The sequence below is a fragment of the Spironucleus salmonicida genome, chromosome 5 (genome assembly GCF_000497125.1).
Source record: "Spironucleus salmonicida strain ATCC 50377 chromosome 5, whole genome shotgun sequence".
NCBI classification, from domain to species: domain Eukaryota; phylum Fornicata; order Diplomonadida; family Hexamitidae; genus Spironucleus; species Spironucleus salmonicida.
Genome location: NC_090600.1, coordinates 509,436 through 529,925, shown reverse-complemented (window position 1 = coordinate 529,925; position 20,490 = coordinate 509,436). Strand labels below are relative to the sequence as shown.

At 41.6% G+C, this 20,490-nt stretch overlaps 5 protein-coding genes across 5 annotated transcripts; 2 read left to right on the top strand and 3 right to left on the bottom strand. All coding sequences in view use genetic code 6, as the record gives it.

Annotated features, from left to right (window-relative positions):
• Positions 1–55: 55 nt before the first annotated feature.
• Positions 56–724, bottom strand: SS50377_24890 (ASF1 like histone chaperone domain-containing protein; the record flags this gene model as incomplete). The annotated part of the gene is made up of 1 exon (XM_067908729.1): positions 56–724. The coding sequence occupies one exon, from the start codon at positions 722–724 to the stop codon at positions 56–58; it is 669 nt and encodes a 222-aa protein (XP_067763550.1).
• A 923-nt stretch (positions 725–1,647) lies between these two features.
• On the bottom strand, positions 1,648–3,186 carry SS50377_24889 (uncharacterized protein; the record flags this gene model as incomplete). The annotated part of the gene is made up of 1 exon (XM_067908728.1): positions 1,648–3,186. One exon carries the CDS (start codon positions 3,184–3,186, stop codon positions 1,648–1,650), a length of 1,539 nt encoding a protein of 512 aa, XP_067763549.1.
• Positions 3,187–3,797: 611 nt separating this feature from the next.
• SS50377_24888 (Cysteine-rich membrane protein 2) lies at positions 3,798–7,802 on the bottom strand (the record flags this gene model as incomplete). The annotated part of the gene is made up of 1 exon (XM_067908727.1): positions 3,798–7,802. The coding sequence occupies one exon, from the start codon at positions 7,800–7,802 to the stop codon at positions 3,798–3,800; it is 4,005 nt and encodes a 1,334-aa protein (XP_067763548.1).
• A 2,962-nt stretch (positions 7,803–10,764) lies between these two features.
• SS50377_24887 (uncharacterized protein) lies at positions 10,765–11,028 on the top strand (the record flags this gene model as incomplete). The annotated part of the gene is made up of 1 exon (XM_067908726.1): positions 10,765–11,028. One exon carries the CDS (start codon positions 10,765–10,767, stop codon positions 11,026–11,028), a length of 264 nt encoding a protein of 87 aa, XP_067763547.1.
• Positions 11,029–11,280: 252 nt separating this feature from the next.
• Positions 11,281–20,289, top strand: SS50377_24886 (uncharacterized protein; the record flags this gene model as incomplete). Its single annotated transcript, XM_067908725.1, has 1 exon — positions 11,281–20,289. The coding sequence occupies one exon, from the start codon at positions 11,281–11,283 to the stop codon at positions 20,287–20,289; it is 9,009 nt and encodes a 3,002-aa protein (XP_067763546.1).
• Between the last annotated feature and the right edge of the window lie 201 nt (positions 20,290–20,490).

Below are 20,490 nucleotides of genomic sequence, written 5' to 3'. Positions count from 1 at the left end.
AAAAATTTAATGCCAACATACTCAATATCTCAACCTTATTTTTTAAAATCCCCACTCACTCGTCAATTGTTTTGATTAGCATCTTAGTATATCCTTCGGTAACTGAATTCCCTAAAACGACTAGATCCCTCTTTAATCTTCCAAAAATCTCGTTTGTTCCAAATTGCGGAATCGCAACGCTCTCCTCTTTGGTTCCTAATTTTTAGTTGAGTTTTTTCTGCGCCATTTCCTGAAGCAGCATTAAGAGCTAAGGGTCGAAGTCCTCTTCTTCACCTCCGAAAGCTTCTTCAATCGCCTCATTTTGCTCTTTGACTTCCTCTTCGTCTGCAAAATCCTCCTCCTCTGCCTCCTAAACGCGCAGTTCGTGCTTCTGATCTTCAACAACCATATGCACGGGAATTCTTGAAAGGATTTAAGCGTTATAGAGGACGTCGATCAGAATTGCAGACCCATTTAAAAGGCCTTTTAAAGGAGTTTTTGCCAATGTTGGCGTAGGAACCTCTGCAGTAAATCTTTATTTCTTTGGGAGTGAAGCTGGAAGATTAACTGACTTTAGGAGCTCCTCATATTGACCGTCCGTGTAGCTGAAGGTGAAAGTGATTGGATGTTCTAAGGCTACCAAAGTCTCAATTTTTATGATAAATTTAAATGGCTAATCCATGGTAGAGTCCTTCTCAACTTCAACAATTGGTTTATTAAATATCTTCACTAATTCAAGTGTCATTTAGAGGAAAGAGAAAAAGATTGAGGAAAGTAATAATTAATTTTAATATTTTGAAATAAATTAAAATATTTTTACTTTAGTAATAATTTATATATAATAAAATAAATTAGATGTAAGATAAAAATTAAAATGATTTTTAAAGTTTAATTTCTAACAAATGAAAAGCTCAAACTAACTATAAATTAAAACTACCCATTTTTCTATTAATATGTATTCGTCGTAGTATTTATTTTAGTTTAAAATAAATATATACTCTTTATTCTTTATGAAGTATAGTAGTTTCTTAATTCCGTGAGTTACAGTATAATAAATTGAAAAATATTATTTTGAAAAAGTTAATTAAATATCTGAGTCATTATAAATTGAATCACTGACACCACACTATTAGTAAATGTTAATGGTTAGCAGCTTTGTATAAAGATTTAATAGGACTCCAGCTGAATAGGTAATTTCAACTATTTAGCCATATAGAGTTTTAAAATTTCATCTGAAAAATATTGTTAAGTATAGTAAACTTGTGCTTTCTAATATATTTACAATAATTACTTACATGTAAAATTTTATGATTTAAACTTCCTTAATTTTATTCTTATCAATGAAGCTAAATTTTAATGAATCATAAATTCAGCAATTTTAAATGTAATACATATTCCAAAGAAAATAATATTGCATAAAAGATACCGGAAATCTAATAAAGAGTTCACTAAAACTGGTTTAAAATAGAGAAATTTACTAAATATTTTTAATAGAACATCTTAAAGGCAGATTTATATTAAGTTTTGTAACAAATTTTTATAACTATACAAAAAAATTTAAACTATCCTTATTATTAGTAACTTTCGAGCTTTTATAACTCGTGGTCATGTAGTATATATGGAATATATAGTTAGTATTATTCTTGAATTTGAATTAAATAAGAGAAATCAATCAGCTTTATTCTATTTTGTAATAATAATAAAAACTATTAGAATACCAGCAGTCAGATATAAAATAACAAAACTTAACTAAATTGCCAAAAATCCTATCATATTATCAAATGTAATCTCATTGCTAACAATATAAAAGCTAGATCCTCTTACTGTAAATACAACACCTTAATTATTTTTAATAATATTTCGAATATCCTTTTTAAGTTAATAATGAACTTTTTATATAGATATTTTTTGGTCTAACTTTAATTTAAAAAATTGTTGAAATAGGATATTCTAATCACCGTTAATTAATTCTAATTCTATTTCTTCATTAATTTAGTTACATACCTCATTATATTCACAACGGAACTACAATTCAATATTGTTTTAACCTTTAACGTCTAAAATTATTAAATATATGCATTATTTAACAGTTTGAACCGTTGTGTAAAATTAGCCGCTAATTTATTCCTCATTATTAAACTAAATAAATTAAGGATACAATAGAACTCTACTATTTAAATAAGGTTTCATATCATATGTATTTACTAAATATTATTATGTACTATATTATTCAAGTGTATAAACTCCATTGTATATTAAAGTTAGAGATCCACTTTGTATCATTGTTTATAATTTAACTAGCACAGTTTTTTCATCTATAATACATTATGGGTAATCAGCTAAAGGTTCATGATATAAAATATAGCCATCTGGATTAATATAACATAGCAATCCAATTACTTCAGCACAGTCTATTGAACCATCACCTTAATACTCCATTGTTTCTTAAATAACTTCGGTTTTAATTTCGCCAGTAAAATAAACCAATTCTAATCCAAATAAGTACTATAAACTGATAGTCATGAAATCGATAACTCTTAAACATTCCTCCATTTTTTCACTATCAACAATTTCTCTACAAACTAGTTTACAGAATTTAACTTGATTATGAATATATGGATGTTTATAATCCTCATCGCCATTTCCTTCTTAAAATTCAGCTAATACAATAACTGATTCATTTGCATTAAATGTAAAACTTGGGAACAGTTCTGCATCAGGTGGAATAGTGCAATCATTCGGAACAAGTTCAAACGATAATTATTCTTCTCCAAAAACTGCGGAATATGAAAATATTAAATTGGACCAGCAAGAAGAAACATCTTATTTTAAATATTTTATTATATCAAATGTTCCATGATAGTCTGCTGCTTTTGCTATCTTGACGATATAATCTGCTGCTATAATTTCAATTAGAATAATTATTTGATCAGGTGATAATGCTGAAATAGATACATGGGCTTCATTTATAACCCCAGGTCTATAAATAAAAGGCTCTGATACTAACAGTGGTAAACCTTTGTCCTCTGCATTTCTATATATTAAGTCTAATTTACTTTCTGAATCATTTAAAGCAATACAAAGGGGATCTATTGGATTTTGGGGTATTAAGTATACTGTTAAAATCCGAGACTGTATATCACCTTCAAGATATGTGTTAGTCGAAAAACAATTAGGTGACGATGCTGATAAAAGTAAAACTAGCATTCTACAATAAAGAATTTACTATGATTATACATGTGTCAAAATAATTATTTATTTTACAGTAAAATTATGAAGTCAGACAACTTTATTTATTATTTTTAATAATATTTTTATTACACATTATTAGCATTTTTCAGCATGTTTAACATTGAATAAATATTTTACAAATTTAATATATTACGTAATTTATCTAATTAACATAAAATTTATATAAGTTTTTTAACAATAATGTACAATATTTTATAATATTATAACATCATATTTTTAAGAGTTATGTAGTTTTGAATTATAAGTAAGTATTATTTTCTACTAAATTAGATCGATGGATAAAATTCCCATATAAAGAATTATTTAACTTATATACCTCATATTTGTTAAATAATTAAATCACTTTTAAGTTATCCAGTAAAAACATTTTGACCTAATTATCGTATATACAATGAAGTGTTTCATATATTCAATCTTTTGCCGTGAAAACTTTCAAATAACTTTCACAATACATCTTTATTCTCACTATAATAAGCAAGTAAATAAAATACTTGAAAAATCAAGAACCCTTTCTAACATTTCATATTACAATCAGTAGCTTTCATTCCAAATCGTTACATAAACCCTCACTCAACAATAGCCACCTAGCTACCGTTACCTCTGTCTAGAAGGCCTTAATCAACATATTAAGCCCTTTTTGCATTTGATTTGCGTCTCTTTACCAAAATTACTGTCAGTATAACAACAAGCAAAACCGCTATCAGCGCGATAACGATTCCAGCGATTCCCCCCGCACCAATCTGTGCAGTTTGCACTGAACACTTTCCCTTAACGGGAATCGAGCCGTCCGCGCAGGAAATACACTTATTTGCGCTGGTGCAGCGCCCGCACCCTTCACCGCATGACTTGCACACATTCTAGGACAAGAAAAGCCCAAACTTGCAGTCTGTGCAATTTGTCAATGGATCCAAGCTTTTGTAGCAGATTTCGCACTAATTTTCATTCCCCATAACGCAGGTTTGGCAGTCCTTGACCTTGCATATTTAGGCTATTTCGCAGGACCCAGCGGCCGTCAAATCGTAATCTTGGGCGCACCCCTGGCAGCGGTTTGGGTTGTTCCAGACGCAGGTGAGGCAGTTCTCCACTACGCAGCTTTGCTTGAGTTCGCAGTGTTTATAGCTGGTGAGCTAGTAGTTTGGAGCGCAAACTTTGCACTTTTTGGCGTCGCCCTAAACGCAGGTTTGGCAATTTTAGACTTCGCAGGTTTCCAGATTCTCGCAGTTCCGGCCGCTAAATCCGGGCTTGCACTCGCAGGTGCTGTTGCCAGACGTGGTTTTGCAGGCCCCGTTGCCGCCGCACGGCACGGAAAACTCGCATGAAACGCTCTGGCAGAACGTACCGTTGAACTGCTTCATGCCGGCGCCGCAGTCGGTATCGCAGGTCACGCCGGTGAAACTCGCCGTGCAGGCGTCGCAGGTGATGTCCGTGAACTGGTCGGCCTGGGTGCAGGCGCGGCAGTTTGGAATAGCGGCAGTGCAGCCGACGCAGTTCGCGTTTTTGAGGAATGGGAAATCGGAGTCGATTTTGCATTTGGTGCAAGCTGTGGGGGCCTCCATTTCGCATCCGCCGCAGTTGTTCGTGCAGCACTCGGTCTGGTTGTGGTTTATGGTGGTGCCGGCAGCGCAAATCGCGCAGGCAGCTGGGCTCGTGTTCGTGCAGATCACGCATTTTTCGATCTTGTATTTTCCGTTGCAAGTCTTTCCAGAGCCAGAATGAATCTCGCAGTTGGGGCCTGTTGAGTCAGACTTGCAGGTACATTTCAGACCAGTTCCGGATGCAGTGCATTGGGATTATCCGGAGCACGGGTGGGGTGTCGTGCAGGAAAAGGGTTGGCAGCCCACGTTATTGTACGGAACGGTATCTAATTTGCATTCAATATCACAGCTTTGTCCGGTAAACTGAGGTAGGCATTTGTTGCAGCTGAGGGGGCTGGTGAAAGAGCATTTATCGCAGTTGGGGAACTTCGTCTAGCAATTTGTGCAGGTGGAGCCTTCAACTACATCAAAGTTATAGCATGATAGGCATGTGGTCTTATCCGACTGGCAGGTTTTGCAGGGCGCGGCGCAATTGTTCTCGCAGTTAGGACCGCTAAAGTTTTCGTTGCAAACACATTTTTTGCCAATAGTCGAGTCTTCTTAACAGACTCCATTGCTGTTACAGCCAGATGCGCATGAAGTTGGTTGGCAATGTTCCTGTTCGTATTGCTCATAACCATTATCGCATTACTTATCGCACTATTAGCCAGTATATCCAGGTTTACATGTACCGCACGTGAAATTACCAGTTGAACCTTAGCACAAACTTTAGCAATTAGGAATGGACTCCTGGCAAGTTAAGGCTGCACACATATTTCCCTGAATCTTGTAGTCGTTTATGCATTCTTAGCATGTATTGCTATCATGGAGTTAACACAATTTACAATTTTACACAGAGCAGGGTGGCCTAGATTCACAGTTAATGCCACCAACTCCATGCTGACACTGGCACACCATATTATCTAGATCACTGACACACTACCCTTCTCCGTTACAGGGAACATGATCATCGCAAGTAATAGGCTGACAATAGCTCTACATGAACTATTTATTTCCGGCAGGACATTGCTAAGTACAATCCTCGCCAGTAAATGTAGCTTTGCAAGTGCTGCAAGTAACTTTATTCAGGAAGCCTATTTAAGCACAGGATTGACAATTGGGATAGACCTGTTCGCATGTTTTACACTCTTAATTATCAAAGAAAGGTGCGTCGCTAGCTTTATCACAACCGAAGCAAGTACTAGGGGTAGCGCTTTCGCAACTGTGGCATCCAACGGCGCAACACTAAAGTGCATCGGTTGACAGCGCAGCACCCATAAAGCATTAAGCGCATGTTTTTCCATTTGTACACTTGAAACAATTCTTAATCTCAGGGCCTCCGCCACATTTTTTACCCGTAGTCAGAACCTCACAATTTGCCCCAGAAACTCCACTATCGCATGTGCAGATTAAATTGTTAGATTTGACAGAGCATGCACCATATCCGTTGCAGGGCTTGGCTCCATCGCAGGAGGTTGCCTGGCAGTATAGGCTGTTGTACTGAACCTGGCCTTCCGGGCACTCCTTTTCGCAGGAAATTCCAGTAAACCCTCTGGAGCAGAACTCGCACGTAACTGCAGATTCTGGTGCAGTCTGGGCACAACCGTGGCAGTTAGGGACATCCTGGCACGAAATACAAGCAGATCCAACCAAAAATTAACCGGGCGGACAGCTAGTGCACACCTTGTGGTCTGCACTAGTACATGTAGCGCAACTACTATCGCATTGATTTTCACAATTTTGCCCAGCAAAACCCTATGTGCAGTTACAAACTTTGTCTCCCTCCATGTTTACCTGGCAGGTACCGTTTCCAGAGCACGCCTGACCGCTAATGCAGGACGGGTTCTAGCATTTGCTTTCAGTAAACTAGACGTAATTTCCAGGGCATTATTTCTTGCAATCCGACTGAGTGAAGTTACCAGAGCATTTTTTGCAGGTAAAATTAGGGAAACCTCCATCGCAAGTCGCACAGTTTGTAATAATTTATTCGCACGTTTTTGGAGCACAGGCGTTTTCTGATAGCATATAGTTTGTCTCGCAAACAGAGCATACATTAGAAACATTACAAACAGTGCAATTAGCAATATTGCAGCTTGCGGTGCTAGTCTCGCAATTGGCTCCAGCAAAGCCGACATTGCAGGCGCAAAGCAGGTTCCCGTTGGTATCCCCGCAAGTGCCATTTCCGTTGCATTAGCTAGTCTCAGTGCAGGAGGTGGAGGTGCAAGACGTAATATTGTGCTAAACTGTGCCAGTAGCGCATTCTCGCTCACAATTTTCACCGGTGAGGCGATCGCGGCATTACGTGCATTGGGCTTCTGCGCCAGAATTTTGAGCGCATTTCAAGCAGCCATTAATGGCATCAAAGCAGGAAATACACGAATCGCCTTTTAAAACTGACCTGATGGAGTCTGGGTCGCATGACTTACACACCGAGGGCGGGAAAGGGTTCGTAGTCTCAAAATTACCCGTGGTATTTAAGCACGTCTTGCAGCCATTATTGCAGCATCCGGACGCGGGGTCAGGGCCTAACGTTCCTGGAATGCATCCAGCGCAATCTGCATTATTGCATCCTGAACAAACGGGGAATAAAGTCCCATTACATGTAACACCTACTTTGCGCCTATCGCAATTAGGGCCTGTGAAATGGCGCTGTTAGTTTTTGGGCTTTTTATCATTTGTACAAAGGCAGGAAGTATCACCATTATTGACAGCAGCCTAAATGGCTCCGTATTTCGCCCCAGAGCAAATATTTTCGGTTTTACCTTCGAAAGGGAAAGCGGCAGTAAAAGGCTAGCAGTTGCCTTCATTAAGCTGTACCATTCCATCACCGCAATTTCTAGCGCATGCAGGCCCAGTGAATGGTATTTTGCAGACTTTGCAGGTAATAGTAGTGAGTTCGGATTATTAGCAGATTCTGCAATTTGGAATTGCAGTTTGGCAGGAAACGCAGGTTCCGTTGTTATTGAAAGGTGTCAGAGAAGTCAGATCACACGTCATTTTTAAATATCCACAAATTAAGAATTATATATATTTATTCAAATAGAATATACATGTTTATTTTATTTTAAAATCATTTCCTACTATACGAAACTAACACTAAATCTTATAATTAATTATACAATTATATTAGCTATAAAGTTTAGTACATTCTCTTGGTTTTCCAAAATTTAAAAATTTGACAATATTAATATTAAACTATCAAACCCATATAACTAATTTATGGCATTTCAAATATTTCATCAATAAATATAACAAGGAGTAATAAAATAGATTTTATATATAATTTCTAGGAATAAAACAAGTTTAATAGTATTAATATAAATAATTTAAAAACTAAAAAATAGTTATTATTTTAGTAATAAAAAATTAATATCAAAAGATATTTTACAAAAATAAAATATATTATTTTGATTAATAATTCATATCAATATAAAATAATTATATTCTATATTTCTGTAAAGTAAAGTATAATATACAATGATTATTTTCTATAACACGTACATATTACAATTGATTATTACTACATAGATTTATGCAAGGTATTTACTAATATTTTACCTTTTGTTAAAAATAGTATCCATCTTTGAAGGCTGCTAGATTTTTCACACAGTTTTAAAAATATAAATTTCATTATAATTTTTTAATAAAGTCAATAGTATTTATAAAATTGATTTCATACATTAGATAATTGTAAGCCTATTTCATGATCTTATTGCATAATAATTACTAGAATATTATATAAGATACTGAATATCAACAATATTGCTGTAATATTTTAACTATTAAATAATTTGTTAATTATTCTTTCCTAAATTTGTAGTATAATCCACAATTAATATACTCATACTAAACTATGATAAATAAGCTGCAAATAATGTTATCAGAGTAAATAATATAACGAACTAAAATTTGAATTCATTATAGGTTTAAGATGGCATAGACTAGTACGAATATTTACTCTACAAGAACTAAAAATTTATTATTATATTAAAATTTAATAACCAATTTACATTTACTGGATGTATATTATTTAAAATTAACGAATCTTACAATTTATGAAATTAATATCATCATATGCAAAAGCTCAATGATTATAAATGCTAAAAATTACAAGTATAATATCAGCAGCATACAATAATCTTCCCAATATTTATGTAGATAATAAGATACCATGTTCTATGATCCAAATATAACTTCAGTATTCGCAAAATTAGTATATGAATATTGAATGATTATCAATTAGATAATTATTTATTTTTATTTTTCTTGCATCTTCAGAATAAATTGAAACCTTTTGTAATTTTTCCTAAGACTAAGCAAATAATTATAGCATCAGCTCCAATTTCGTTTACTGTAATAAGAAAATCTATTATAACTAATAAAACATCTAATGTGAAAGTATATAATCTACCAAAATAGATTTCCATATAAAATTTATTAAAAACTTACACTAAATCGCAAATTTAAGTAGAACAAGGCTATATATAGGCATAAAAACAAATACCAATTATGGTATAGGAGATTGAGTAGTGAGAAATAAGATAATTGTACTTGAAATATGATAATTTAATAAATATATTTCATGAATAACTCTGGTTTCCTACTAATACTACTATACTTATTGGATAATTTTTTATAATGTTAGTTTAAAAGGGCAAATATCTTATTTTAGACCATACATCACTTTATTATACTAATAATACGAGTATCTAGTAAAAAGTTATATGGTAAACATTTTATGTTAACTTAATAATTAAATTTTGTGTTTATATAAAGTTTTAACATTTATCTAAGTTTTATCATAAAAAGAAAATAGATATAACTATTTACTCATGTTTTAATATTATATCATAAGATAACTGAAAAATAGTTAATACTTGATTTGCGATATTTATTATTGCTAATAAAAATAAAGTATAAACTTTATAAATGATCAGGAAAAAATTCATTGTCATTGGTTTGGAATTAATGATGTACTAACTTACTCTTATGATATTGATAAACGTGAAGTTCTTATTAGGTTAAAAATAAATGATAGAGAATATTTAAGCCTTAATAAATTCTAAATATTACAATAAAATTAGTATTAGTTATTTTATAGCAAAATTAGATTGATAAAATATATAAACGTAAAGTAAGTATAACTGAAAAATAATCATTTATGTGAAATATCGCATAGTAATAGCTTCCATATATTACTATAATTAAACGATAAATTATGTAAAATATATTACTAATTAAACGTAATAACTTTATCAAGTTATAATTATAACTTTATAATAGTAATAAAATTAAACTGATCTTAATTTGATAGTTAAAAAACATAATTAAAATAATAAATTATATTTTAAGTAATACGTTGATATATTATTATATATAATATAACAATGTTAATTAGTATGATAAACTACAAGTCAAGATTTTAACTATTAATTTATATAATCACGAAATTATGTAGTATATTCATTATCTTAAGAAAATATAGGATTGCTTTTTTAAACTTGATTTCCTTATTATTATATTATACCAATTTGTAAGCATATTGAATTGTCAAATTAGTCACTTGGTATAATAATTTACTCTCTATATGATTCTCAACCGTATAATCCTAAAATAGATCTATCTCCTATATTAAATATAATATATTAGAAATAATTACTAATATAAGTCAGTTTTGATAGAATTTGCTTAAATTTTATATAATAACACAATTTAAGAATATATGTAATAACTAATATTTAACTTACAGTATGAATAGAATTAACGCAAAGTAATCATTAAGGATATATAATAAATATTTGTATATATTGTTCAATATAAATATAATTAGATTGAAATCGTTACATTAGTTTTTTGTTAAAACTTTATCGTATATAAAAATTACATTATAAATAGAAATTAAAATGAACCTTAAATATATTATATAGATAAAAATTATATTACCGTTCCATCGATAATAATGTCAAAAAAAGTTTCTAAGCTTACATTTTTAGAATCATCAGAATGGTCGCAAACATTTTCAGCTATTACTGAAATGATCGATGTTTCATTATCTGAAAACTCTGAAATCACACCAAGAAGTAGTATTTTTGATCTTCACCATGAATTAGAACAAATAAGATTACGAATTACTAGAATCTCATAATCAATGAAATAGTTTAGATCTGAATATATAAAAATACGAGAATTGCAAATGAGATAAGAAGATTAGTTAATTGTGTGAGTGTACTGTAATGCTATGTATTTTACTTTTATTAATAGCATTGTTAATTTATGTTATTACTCATAATTTTATATTCTTTATTAATACTTAATTATATATTATTATGCTATTATACTTTGAAATGGTAATTCTTGTTTATAATTTATAGTAATATGTGTATATTATTTAATACAAAAAACATTAAAAAAAGTATATTTATGAATATTATACTTGTTTTATTGTTATAAACAGTTCTTTCCTATTTTTGAAATAATGGAAGACTTAACTCTGACAAGATAATAACGTTTAGCTGTACGTAAACAGCATATTGAGGAAAGAAAACGTATAAAACCTTCTACTTCCGCTGCAGATTGGAAGGTTAAGTTTGAATCAGATTAGCTTTAAATGAATAAAATTTAAATGAAGCTTCATGCATTATAAGAGTCTGTTAATTCAGAACTTTTAGATTCTGAGCCAGGAAAAAGTGAAAAATTGAACTCTGCATTTGTTCAAACCGAAGTGGAAGCATTGAGAAAATAACTTTAATAATGTTAATAATAATTGGTAGAAAAGACATAATAGTGTGAAAACGTTATTAATGAATTGGATTTAGTAAATATTAAGTGTTAAACTTTATAGGATCATAATATTTGTAATAAATAAAATTAAGATTTATTATTATAATCAAAAACAATTTGCATGAACTGTGATTAGCTTTAGCTATAGAAAGAACAATACTTTTAATAGTTATGTGAGCAAAAGATATAATTTGAGGAAATAAAAAAGTAAATTATTGACAGCAACTAGGAAGAATTAAAAAGATAACTAGAATCTGAACGAACTGAATACTAAAAATAAGTTATCATGCTAAACTAAATTCATTAATAAGAAACAATAGATAATACGGATAAAATTTAAAGTTTATTAGAGTAAGTGCAAGAGTTGTAAAAGTTTATCTAGTCAAATGAATAAAAGGACAACGAAAGTAAAAAGGAGATCAGCTCAATCAAGAATGCACAATATGATGTAGATGCTCTCACTCGCCAAACCACCCAGCTCAACCAGCAGATCGCGGATCTCCAGGCTGCGTCCGGCGTCGACCGTGATGGTGCCATGGATGCCCTCCGCTCCCAGCTTACTGCTTCCAGAGAATCTGAGGAGCTACTCCGCCAGCAGGTGGAGGCTCTCCAGGACAAGTGCGAGAACCTCGATTAGATCATTGGGTTCGCCAACGTACAGAATGCCAAGAAGAAGACGTCCATCGAGACCCTAGACCGTGAGGTTGAGGACCTGAAGATGAGCATCACGAACCTCTCCCAGCTCAACATGTCCGTGAACCAGGATGCCGATGTAGCCCGCCAGACCAACGAAGAGCTGGTAGGCCGCGTCCACGGACTGAAGACCAAGCTAGCCGAAGCCACCAAGCAACTTCACGACGCCCGTACCGACAATGCCGATCTCGAGGCGACCGTCGACTCCCTCCAGGAGCAGTACGAGGCAGAGGCCAAGCAGCTTTCCGTTACTATCGAAGAGCTCAAGAAGCAGCTCTCGCAGCGCAGTTCCGAAGATGACGTCGCCCGCGGCTTGGTCGAAGAATAGGCCACCCAGCGTACCCAGAACCTCTAGCAAGAGATTGCGACTCTCAAGCAAGCATCAGAATCCCAAGCGTAGTAGAAGCAGAAGGAGATCGAGTCACTCACTCGCCAAACCACCCAGCTCAACCAGCAGATCGCGGATCTCCAGGCTGCGTCCGGCGTCGACCGTGATGGTGCCATGGATGCCCTCCGCTCCCAGCTTACTGCTTCCAGAGAATCTGAGGAGCTACTCCGCCAGCAGGTGGAGGCTCTCCAGGACAAGTGCGAGAACCTCGATTAGATCATTGGGTTCGCCAACGTACAGAATGCCAAGAAGAAGACGTCCATCGAGACCCTAGACCGTGAGGTTGAGGACCTGAAGATGAGCATCACGAACCTCTCCCAGCTCAACATGTCCGTGAACCAGGATGCCGATGTAGCCCGCCAGACCAACGAAGAGCTGGTAGGCCGCGTCCACGGACTGAAGACCAAGCTAGCCGAAGCCACCAAGCAACTTCACGACGCCCGTACCGACAATGCCGATCTCGAGGCGACCGTCGACTCCCTCCAGGAGCAGTACGAGGCAGAGGCCAAGCAGCTTTCCGTTACTATCGAAGAGCTCAAGAAGCAGCTCTCGCAGCGCAGTTCCGAAGATGACGTCGCCCGCGGCTTGGTCGAAGAATAGGCCACCCAGCGTACCCAGAACCTCTAGCAAGAGATTGCGACTCTCAAGCAAGCATCAGAATCCCAAGCGTAGTAGAAGCAGAAGGAGATCGAGTCACTCACTCGCCAAACCACCCAGCTCAACCAGCAGATCGCGGATCTCCAGGCTGCGTCCGGCGTCGACCGTGATGGTGCCATGGATGCCCTCCGCTCCCAGCTTACTGCTTCCAGAGAATCTGAGGAGCTACTCCGCCAGCAGGTGGAGGCTCTCCAGGACAAGTGCGAGAACCTCGATTAGATCATTGGGTTCGCCAACGTACAGAATGCCAAGAAGAAGACGTCCATCGAGACCCTAGACCGTGAGGTTGAGGACCTGAAGATGAGCATCACGAACCTCTCCCAGCTCAACATGTCCGTGAACCAGGATGCCGATGTAGCCCGCCAGACCAACGAAGAGCTGGTAGGCCGCGTCCACGGACTGAAGACCAAGCTAGCCGAAGCCACCAAGCAACTTCACGACGCCCGTACCGACAATGCCGATCTCGAGGCGACCGTCGACTCCCTCCAGGAGCAGTACGAGGCAGAGGCCAAGCAGCTTTCCGTTACTATCGAAGAGCTCAAGAAGCAGCTCTCGCAGCGCAGTTCCGAAGATGACGTCGCCCGCGGCTTGGTCGAAGAATAGGCCACCCAGCGTACCCAGAACCTCTAGCAAGAGATTGCGACTCTCAAGCAAGCATCAGAATCCCAAGCGTAGTAGAAGCAGAAGGAGATCGAGTCACTCACTCGCCAAACCACCCAGCTCAACCAGCAGATCGCGGATCTCCAGGCTGCGTCCGGCGTCGACCGTGATGGTGCCATGGATGCCCTCCGCTCCCAGCTTACTGCTTCCAGAGAATCTGAGGAGCTACTCCGCCAGCAGGTGGAGGCTCTCCAGGACAAGTGCGAGAACCTCGATTAGATCATTGGGTTCGCCAACGTACAGAATGCCAAGAAGAAGACGTCCATCGAGACCCTAGACCGTGAGGTTGAGGACCTGAAGATGAGCATCACGAACCTCTCCCAGCTCAACATGTCCGTGAACCAGGATGCCGATGTAGCCCGCCAGACCAACGAAGAGCTGGTAGGCCGCGTCCACGGACTGAAGACCAAGCTAGCCGAAGCCACCAAGCAACTTCACGACGCCCGTACCGACAATGCCGATCTCGAGGCGACCGTCGACTCCCTCCAGGAGCAGTACGAGGCAGAGGCCAAGCAGCTTTCCGTTACTATCGAAGAGCTCAAGAAGCAGCTCTCGCAGCGCAGTTCCGAAGATGACGTCGCCCGCGGCTTGGTCGAAGAATAGGCCACCCAGCGTACCCAGAACCTCTAGCAAGAGATTGCGACTCTCAAGCAAGCATCAGAATCCCAAGCGTAGTAGAAGCAGAAGGAGATCGAGTCACTCACTCGCCAAACCACCCAGCTCAACCAGCAGATCGCGGATCTCCAGGCTGCGTCCGGCGTCGACCGTGATGGTGCCATGGATGCCCTCCGCTCCCAGCTTACTGCTTCCAGAGAATCTGAGGAGCTACTCCGCCAGCAGGTGGAGGCTCTCCAGGACAAGTGCGAGAACCTCGATTAGATCATTGGGTTCGCCAACGTACAGAATGCCAAGAAGAAGACGTCCATCGAGACCCTAGACCGTGAGGTTGAGGACCTGAAGATGAGCATCACGAACCTCTCCCAGCTCAACATGTCCGTGAACCAGGATGCCGATGTAGCCCGCCAGACCAACGAAGAGCTGGTAGGCCGCGTCCACGGACTGAAGACCAAGCTAGCCGAAGCCACCAAGCAACTTCACGACGCCCGTACCGACAATGCCGATCTCGAGGCGACCGTCGACTCCCTCCAGGAGCAGTACGAGGCAGAGGCCAAGCAGCTTTCCGTTACTATCGAAGAGCTCAAGAAGCAGCTCTCGCAGCGCAGTTCCGAAGATGACGTCGCCCGCGGCTTGGTCGAAGAATAGGCCACCCAGCGTACCCAGAACCTCTAGCAAGAGATTGCGACTCTCAAGCAAGCATCAGAATCCCAAGCGTAGTAGAAGCAGAAGGAGATCGAGTCACTCACTCGCCAAACCACCCAGCTCAACCAGCAGATCGCGGATCTCCAGGCTGCGTCCGGCGTCGACCGTGATGGTGCCATGGATGCCCTCCGCTCCCAGCTTACTGCTTCCAGAGAATCTGAGGAGCTACTCCGCCAGCAGGTGGAGGCTCTCCAGGACAAGTGCGAGAACCTCGATTAGATCATTGGGTTCGCCAACGTACAGAATGCCAAGAAGAAGACGTCCATCGAGACCCTAGACCGTGAGGTTGAGGACCTGAAGATGAGCATCACGAACCTCTCCCAGCTCAACATGTCCGTGAACCAGGATGCCGATGTAGCCCGCCAGACCAACGAAGAGCTGGTAGGCCGCGTCCACGGACTGAAGACCAAGCTAGCCGAAGCCACCAAGCAACTTCACGACGCCCGTACCGACAATGCCGATCTCGAGGCGACCGTCGACTCCCTCCAGGAGCAGTACGAGGCAGAGGCCAAGCAGCTTTCCGTTACTATCGAAGAGCTCAAGAAGCAGCTCTCGCAGCGCAGTTCCGAAGATGACGTCGCCCGCGGCTTGGTCGAAGAATAGGCCACCCAGCGTACCCAGAACCTCTAGCAAGAGATTGCGACTCTCAAGCAAGCATCAGAATCCCAAGCGTAGTAGAAGCAGAAGGAGATCGAGTCACTCACTCGCCAAACCACCCAGCTCAACCAGCAGATCGCGGATCTCCAGGCTGCGTCCGGCGTCGACCGTGATGGTGCCATGGATGCCCTCCGCTCCCAGCTTACTGCTTCCAGAGAATCTGAGGAGCTACTCCGCCAGCAGGTGGAGGCTCTCCAGGACAAGTGCGAGAACCTCGATTAGATCATTGGGTTCGCCAACGTACAGAATGCCAAGAAGAAGACGTCCATCGAGACCCTAGACCGTGAGGTTGAGGACCTGAAGATGAGCATCACGAACCTCTCCCAGCTCAACATGTCCGTGAACCAGGATGCCGATGTAGCCCGCCAGACCAACGAAGAGCTGGTAGGCCGCGTCCACGGACTGAAGACCAAGCTAGCCGAAGCCACCAAGCAACTTCACGACGCCCGTACCGACAATGCCGATCTCGAGGCGACCGTCGACTCCCTCCAGGAGCAGTACGAGGCAGAGGCCAAGCAGCTTTCCGTTACTATCGAAGAGCTCAAGAAGCAGCTCTCGCAGCGCAGTTCCGAAGATGACGTCGCCCGCGGCTTGGTCGAAGAATAGGCCACCCAGCGTACCCAGAACCTCTAGCAAGAGATTGCGACTCTCAAGCAAGCATCAGAATCCCAAGCGTAGTAGAAGCAGAAGGAGATCGAGTCACTCACTCGCCAAACCACCCAGCTCAACCAGCAGATCGCGGATCTCCAGGCTGCGTCCGGCGTCGACCGTGATGGTGCCATGGATGCCCTCCGCTCCCAGCTTACTGCTTCCAGAGAATCTGAGGAGCTACTCCGCCAGCAGGTGGAGGCTCTCCAGGACAAGTGCGAGAACCTCGATTAGATCATTGGGTTCGCCAACGTACAGAATGCCAAGAAGAAGACGTCCATCGAGACCCTAGACCGTGAGGTTGAGGACCTGAAGATGAGCATCACGAACCTCTCCCAGCTCAACATGTCCGTGAACCAGGATGCCGATGTAGCCCGCCAGACCAACGAAGAGCTGGTAGGCCGCGTCCACGGACTGAAGACCAAGCTAGCCGAAGCCACCAAGCAACTTCACGACGCCCGTACCGACAATGCCGATCTCGAGGCGACCGTCGACTCCCTCCAGGAGCAGTACGAGGCAGAGGCCAAGCAGCTTTCCGTTACTATCGAAGAGCTCAAGAAGCAGCTCTCGCAGCGCAGTTCCGAAGATGACGTCGCCCGCGGCTTGGTCGAAGAATAGGCCACCCAGCGTACCCAGAACCTCTAGCAAGAGATTGCGACTCTCAAGCAAGCATCAGAATCCCAAGCGTAGTAGAAGCAGAAGGAGATCGAGTCACTCACTCGCCAAACCACCCAGCTCAACCAGCAGATCGCGGATCTCCAGGCTGCGTCCGGCGTCGACCGTGATGGTGCCATGGATGCCCTCCGCTCCCAGCTTACTGCTTCCAGAGAATCTGAGGAGCTACTCCGCCAGCAGGTGGAGGCTCTCCAGGACAAGTGCGAGAACCTCGATTAGATCATTGGGTTCGCCAACGTACAGAATGCCAAGAAGAAGACGTCCATCGAGACCCTAGACCGTGAGGTTGAGGACCTGAAGATGAGCATCACGAACCTCTCCCAGCTCAACATGTCCGTGAACCAGGATGCCGATGTAGCCCGCCAGACCAACGAAGAGCTGGTAGGCCGCGTCCACGGACTGAAGACCAAGCTAGCCGAAGCCACCAAGCAACTTCACGACGCCCGTACCGACAATGCCGATCTCGAGGCGACCGTCGACTCCCTCCAGGAGCAGTACGAGGCAGAGGCCAAGCAGCTTTCCGTTACTATCGAAGAGCTCAAGAAGCAGCTCTCGCAGCGCAGTTCCGAAGATGACGTCGCCCGCGGCTTGGTCGAAGAATAGGCCACCCAGCGTACCCAGAACCTCTAGCAAGAGATTGCGACTCTCAAGCAAGCATCAGAATCCCAAGCGTAGTAGAAGCAGAAGGAGATCGAGTCACTCACTCGCCAAACCACCCAGCTCAACCAGCAGATCGCGGATCTCCAGGCTGCGTCCGGCGTCGACCGTGATGGTGCCATGGATGCCCTCCGCTCCCAGCTTACTGCTTCCAGAGAATCTGAGGAGCTACTCCGCCAGCAGGTGGAGGCTCTCCAGGACAAGTGCGAGAACCTCGATTAGATCATTGGGTTCGCCAACGTACAGAATGCCAAGAAGAAGACGTCCATCGAGACCCTAGACCGTGAGGTTGAGGACCTGAAGATGAGCATCACGAACCTCTCCCAGCTCAACATGTCCGTGAACCAGGATGCCGATGTAGCCCGCCAGACCAACGAAGAGCTGGTAGGCCGCGTCCACGGACTGAAGACCAAGCTAGCCGAAGCCACCAAGCAACTTCACGACGCCCGTACCGACAATGCCGATCTCGAGGCGACCGTCGACTCCCTCCAGGAGCAGTACGAGGCAGAGGCCAAGCAGCTTTCCGTTACTATCGAAGAGCTCAAGAAGCAGCTCTCGCAGCGCAGTTCCGAAGATGACGTCGCCCGCGGCTTGGTCGAAGAATAGGCCACCCAGCGTACCCAGAACCTCTAGCAAGAGATTGCGACTCTCAAGCAAGCATCAGAATCCCAAGCGTAGTAGAAGCAGAAGGAGATCGAGTCACTCACTCGCCAAACCACCCAGCTCAACCAGCAGATCGCGGATCTCCAGGCTGCGTCCGGCGTCGACCGTGATGGTGCCATGGATGCCCTCCGCTCCCAGCTTACTGCTTCCAGAGAATCTGAGGAGCTACTCCGCCAGCAGGTGGAGGCTCTCCAGGACAAGTGCGAGAACCTCGATTAGATCATTGGGTTCGCCAACGTACAGAATGCCAAGAAGAAGACGTCCATCGAGACCCTAGACCGTGAGGTTGAGGACCTGAAGATGAGCATCACGAACCTCTCCCAGCTCAACATGTCCGTGAACCAGGATGCCGATGTAGCCCGCCAGACCAACGAAGAGCTGGTAGGCCGCGTCCACGGACTGAAGACCAAGCTAGCCGAAGCCACCAAGCAACTTCACGACGCCCGTACCGACAATGCCGATCTCGAGGCGACCGTCGACTCCCTCCAGGAGCAGTACGAGGCAGAGGCCAAGCAGCTTTCCGTTACTATCGAAGAGCTCAAGAAGCAGCTCTCGCAGCGCAGTTCCGAAGATGACGTCGCCCGCGGCTTGGTCGAAGAATAGGCCACCCAGCGTACCCAGAACCTCTAGCAAGAGATTGCGACTCTCAAGCAAGCATCAGAATCCCAAGCGTAGTAGAAGCAGAAGGAGATCGAGTCACTCACTCGCCAAACCACCCAGCTCAACCAGCAGATCGCGGATCTCCAGGCTGCGTCCGGCGTCGACCGTGATGGTGCCATGGATGCCCTCCGCTCCCAGCTTACTGCTTCCAGAGAATCTGAGGAGCTACTCCGCCAGCAGGTGGAGGCTCTCCAGGACAAGTGCGAGAACCTCGATTAGATCATTGGGTTCGCCAACGTACAGAATGCCAAGAAGAAGACGTCCATCGAGACCCTAGACCGTGAGGTTGAGGACCTGAAGATGAGCATCACGAACCTCTCCCAGCTCAACATGTCCGTGAACCAGGATGCCGATGTAGCCCGCCAGACCAACGAAGAGCTGGTAGGCCGCGTCCACGGACTGAAGACCAAGCTAGCCGAAGCCACCAAGCAACTTCACGACGCCCGTACCGACAATGCCGATCTCGAGGCGACCGTCGACTCCCTCCAGGAGCAGTACGAGGCAGAGGCCAAGCAGCTTTCCGTTACTATCGAAGAGCTCAAGAAGCAGCTCTCGCAGCGCAGTTCCGAAGATGACGTCGCCCGCGGCTTGGTCGAAGAATAGGCCACCCAGCGTACCCAGAACCTCTAGCAAGAGATTGCGACTCTCAAGCAAGCATCAGAATCCCAAGCGTAGTAGAAGCAGAAGGAGATCGAGTCACTCACTCGCCAAACCACCCAGCTCAACCAGCAGATCGCGGATCTCCAGGCTGCGTCCGGCGTCGAAAATTCCAACAAGTAATTACAAGTTAGGGTTTTATTATTAGAAAAAGATAATAATGAATTAAACTAAATAATATCTATATTGGAAAATTAGGGAAATTAGCTTAAATCAACAGTTTATTTCTTGGATTAAGAAATAGAAACATTTAAAATTAAAATATCTTAGCTCTGCGAACTAAATGATACAACAATAACATAATTACAGTTTGAAAATGAATAGTTGAAAGAAAAATTAGGCGAGTATTAAACTTAACTAACAGAGTGATATTATTAATATTTATTTTCTTTTTGAATATTATATTATTCAGTTATAACTAATTAGCAAACTAAATATTTAAATATATGAATAAAACACTATACAATTAGAAATATAGCTAATAAATTACTTTATTACTTAAATAGAAAAGAGAAAATATCAAAGATAACATATATAATAAACTGCTAAGACAAATGTATCAACCTATCA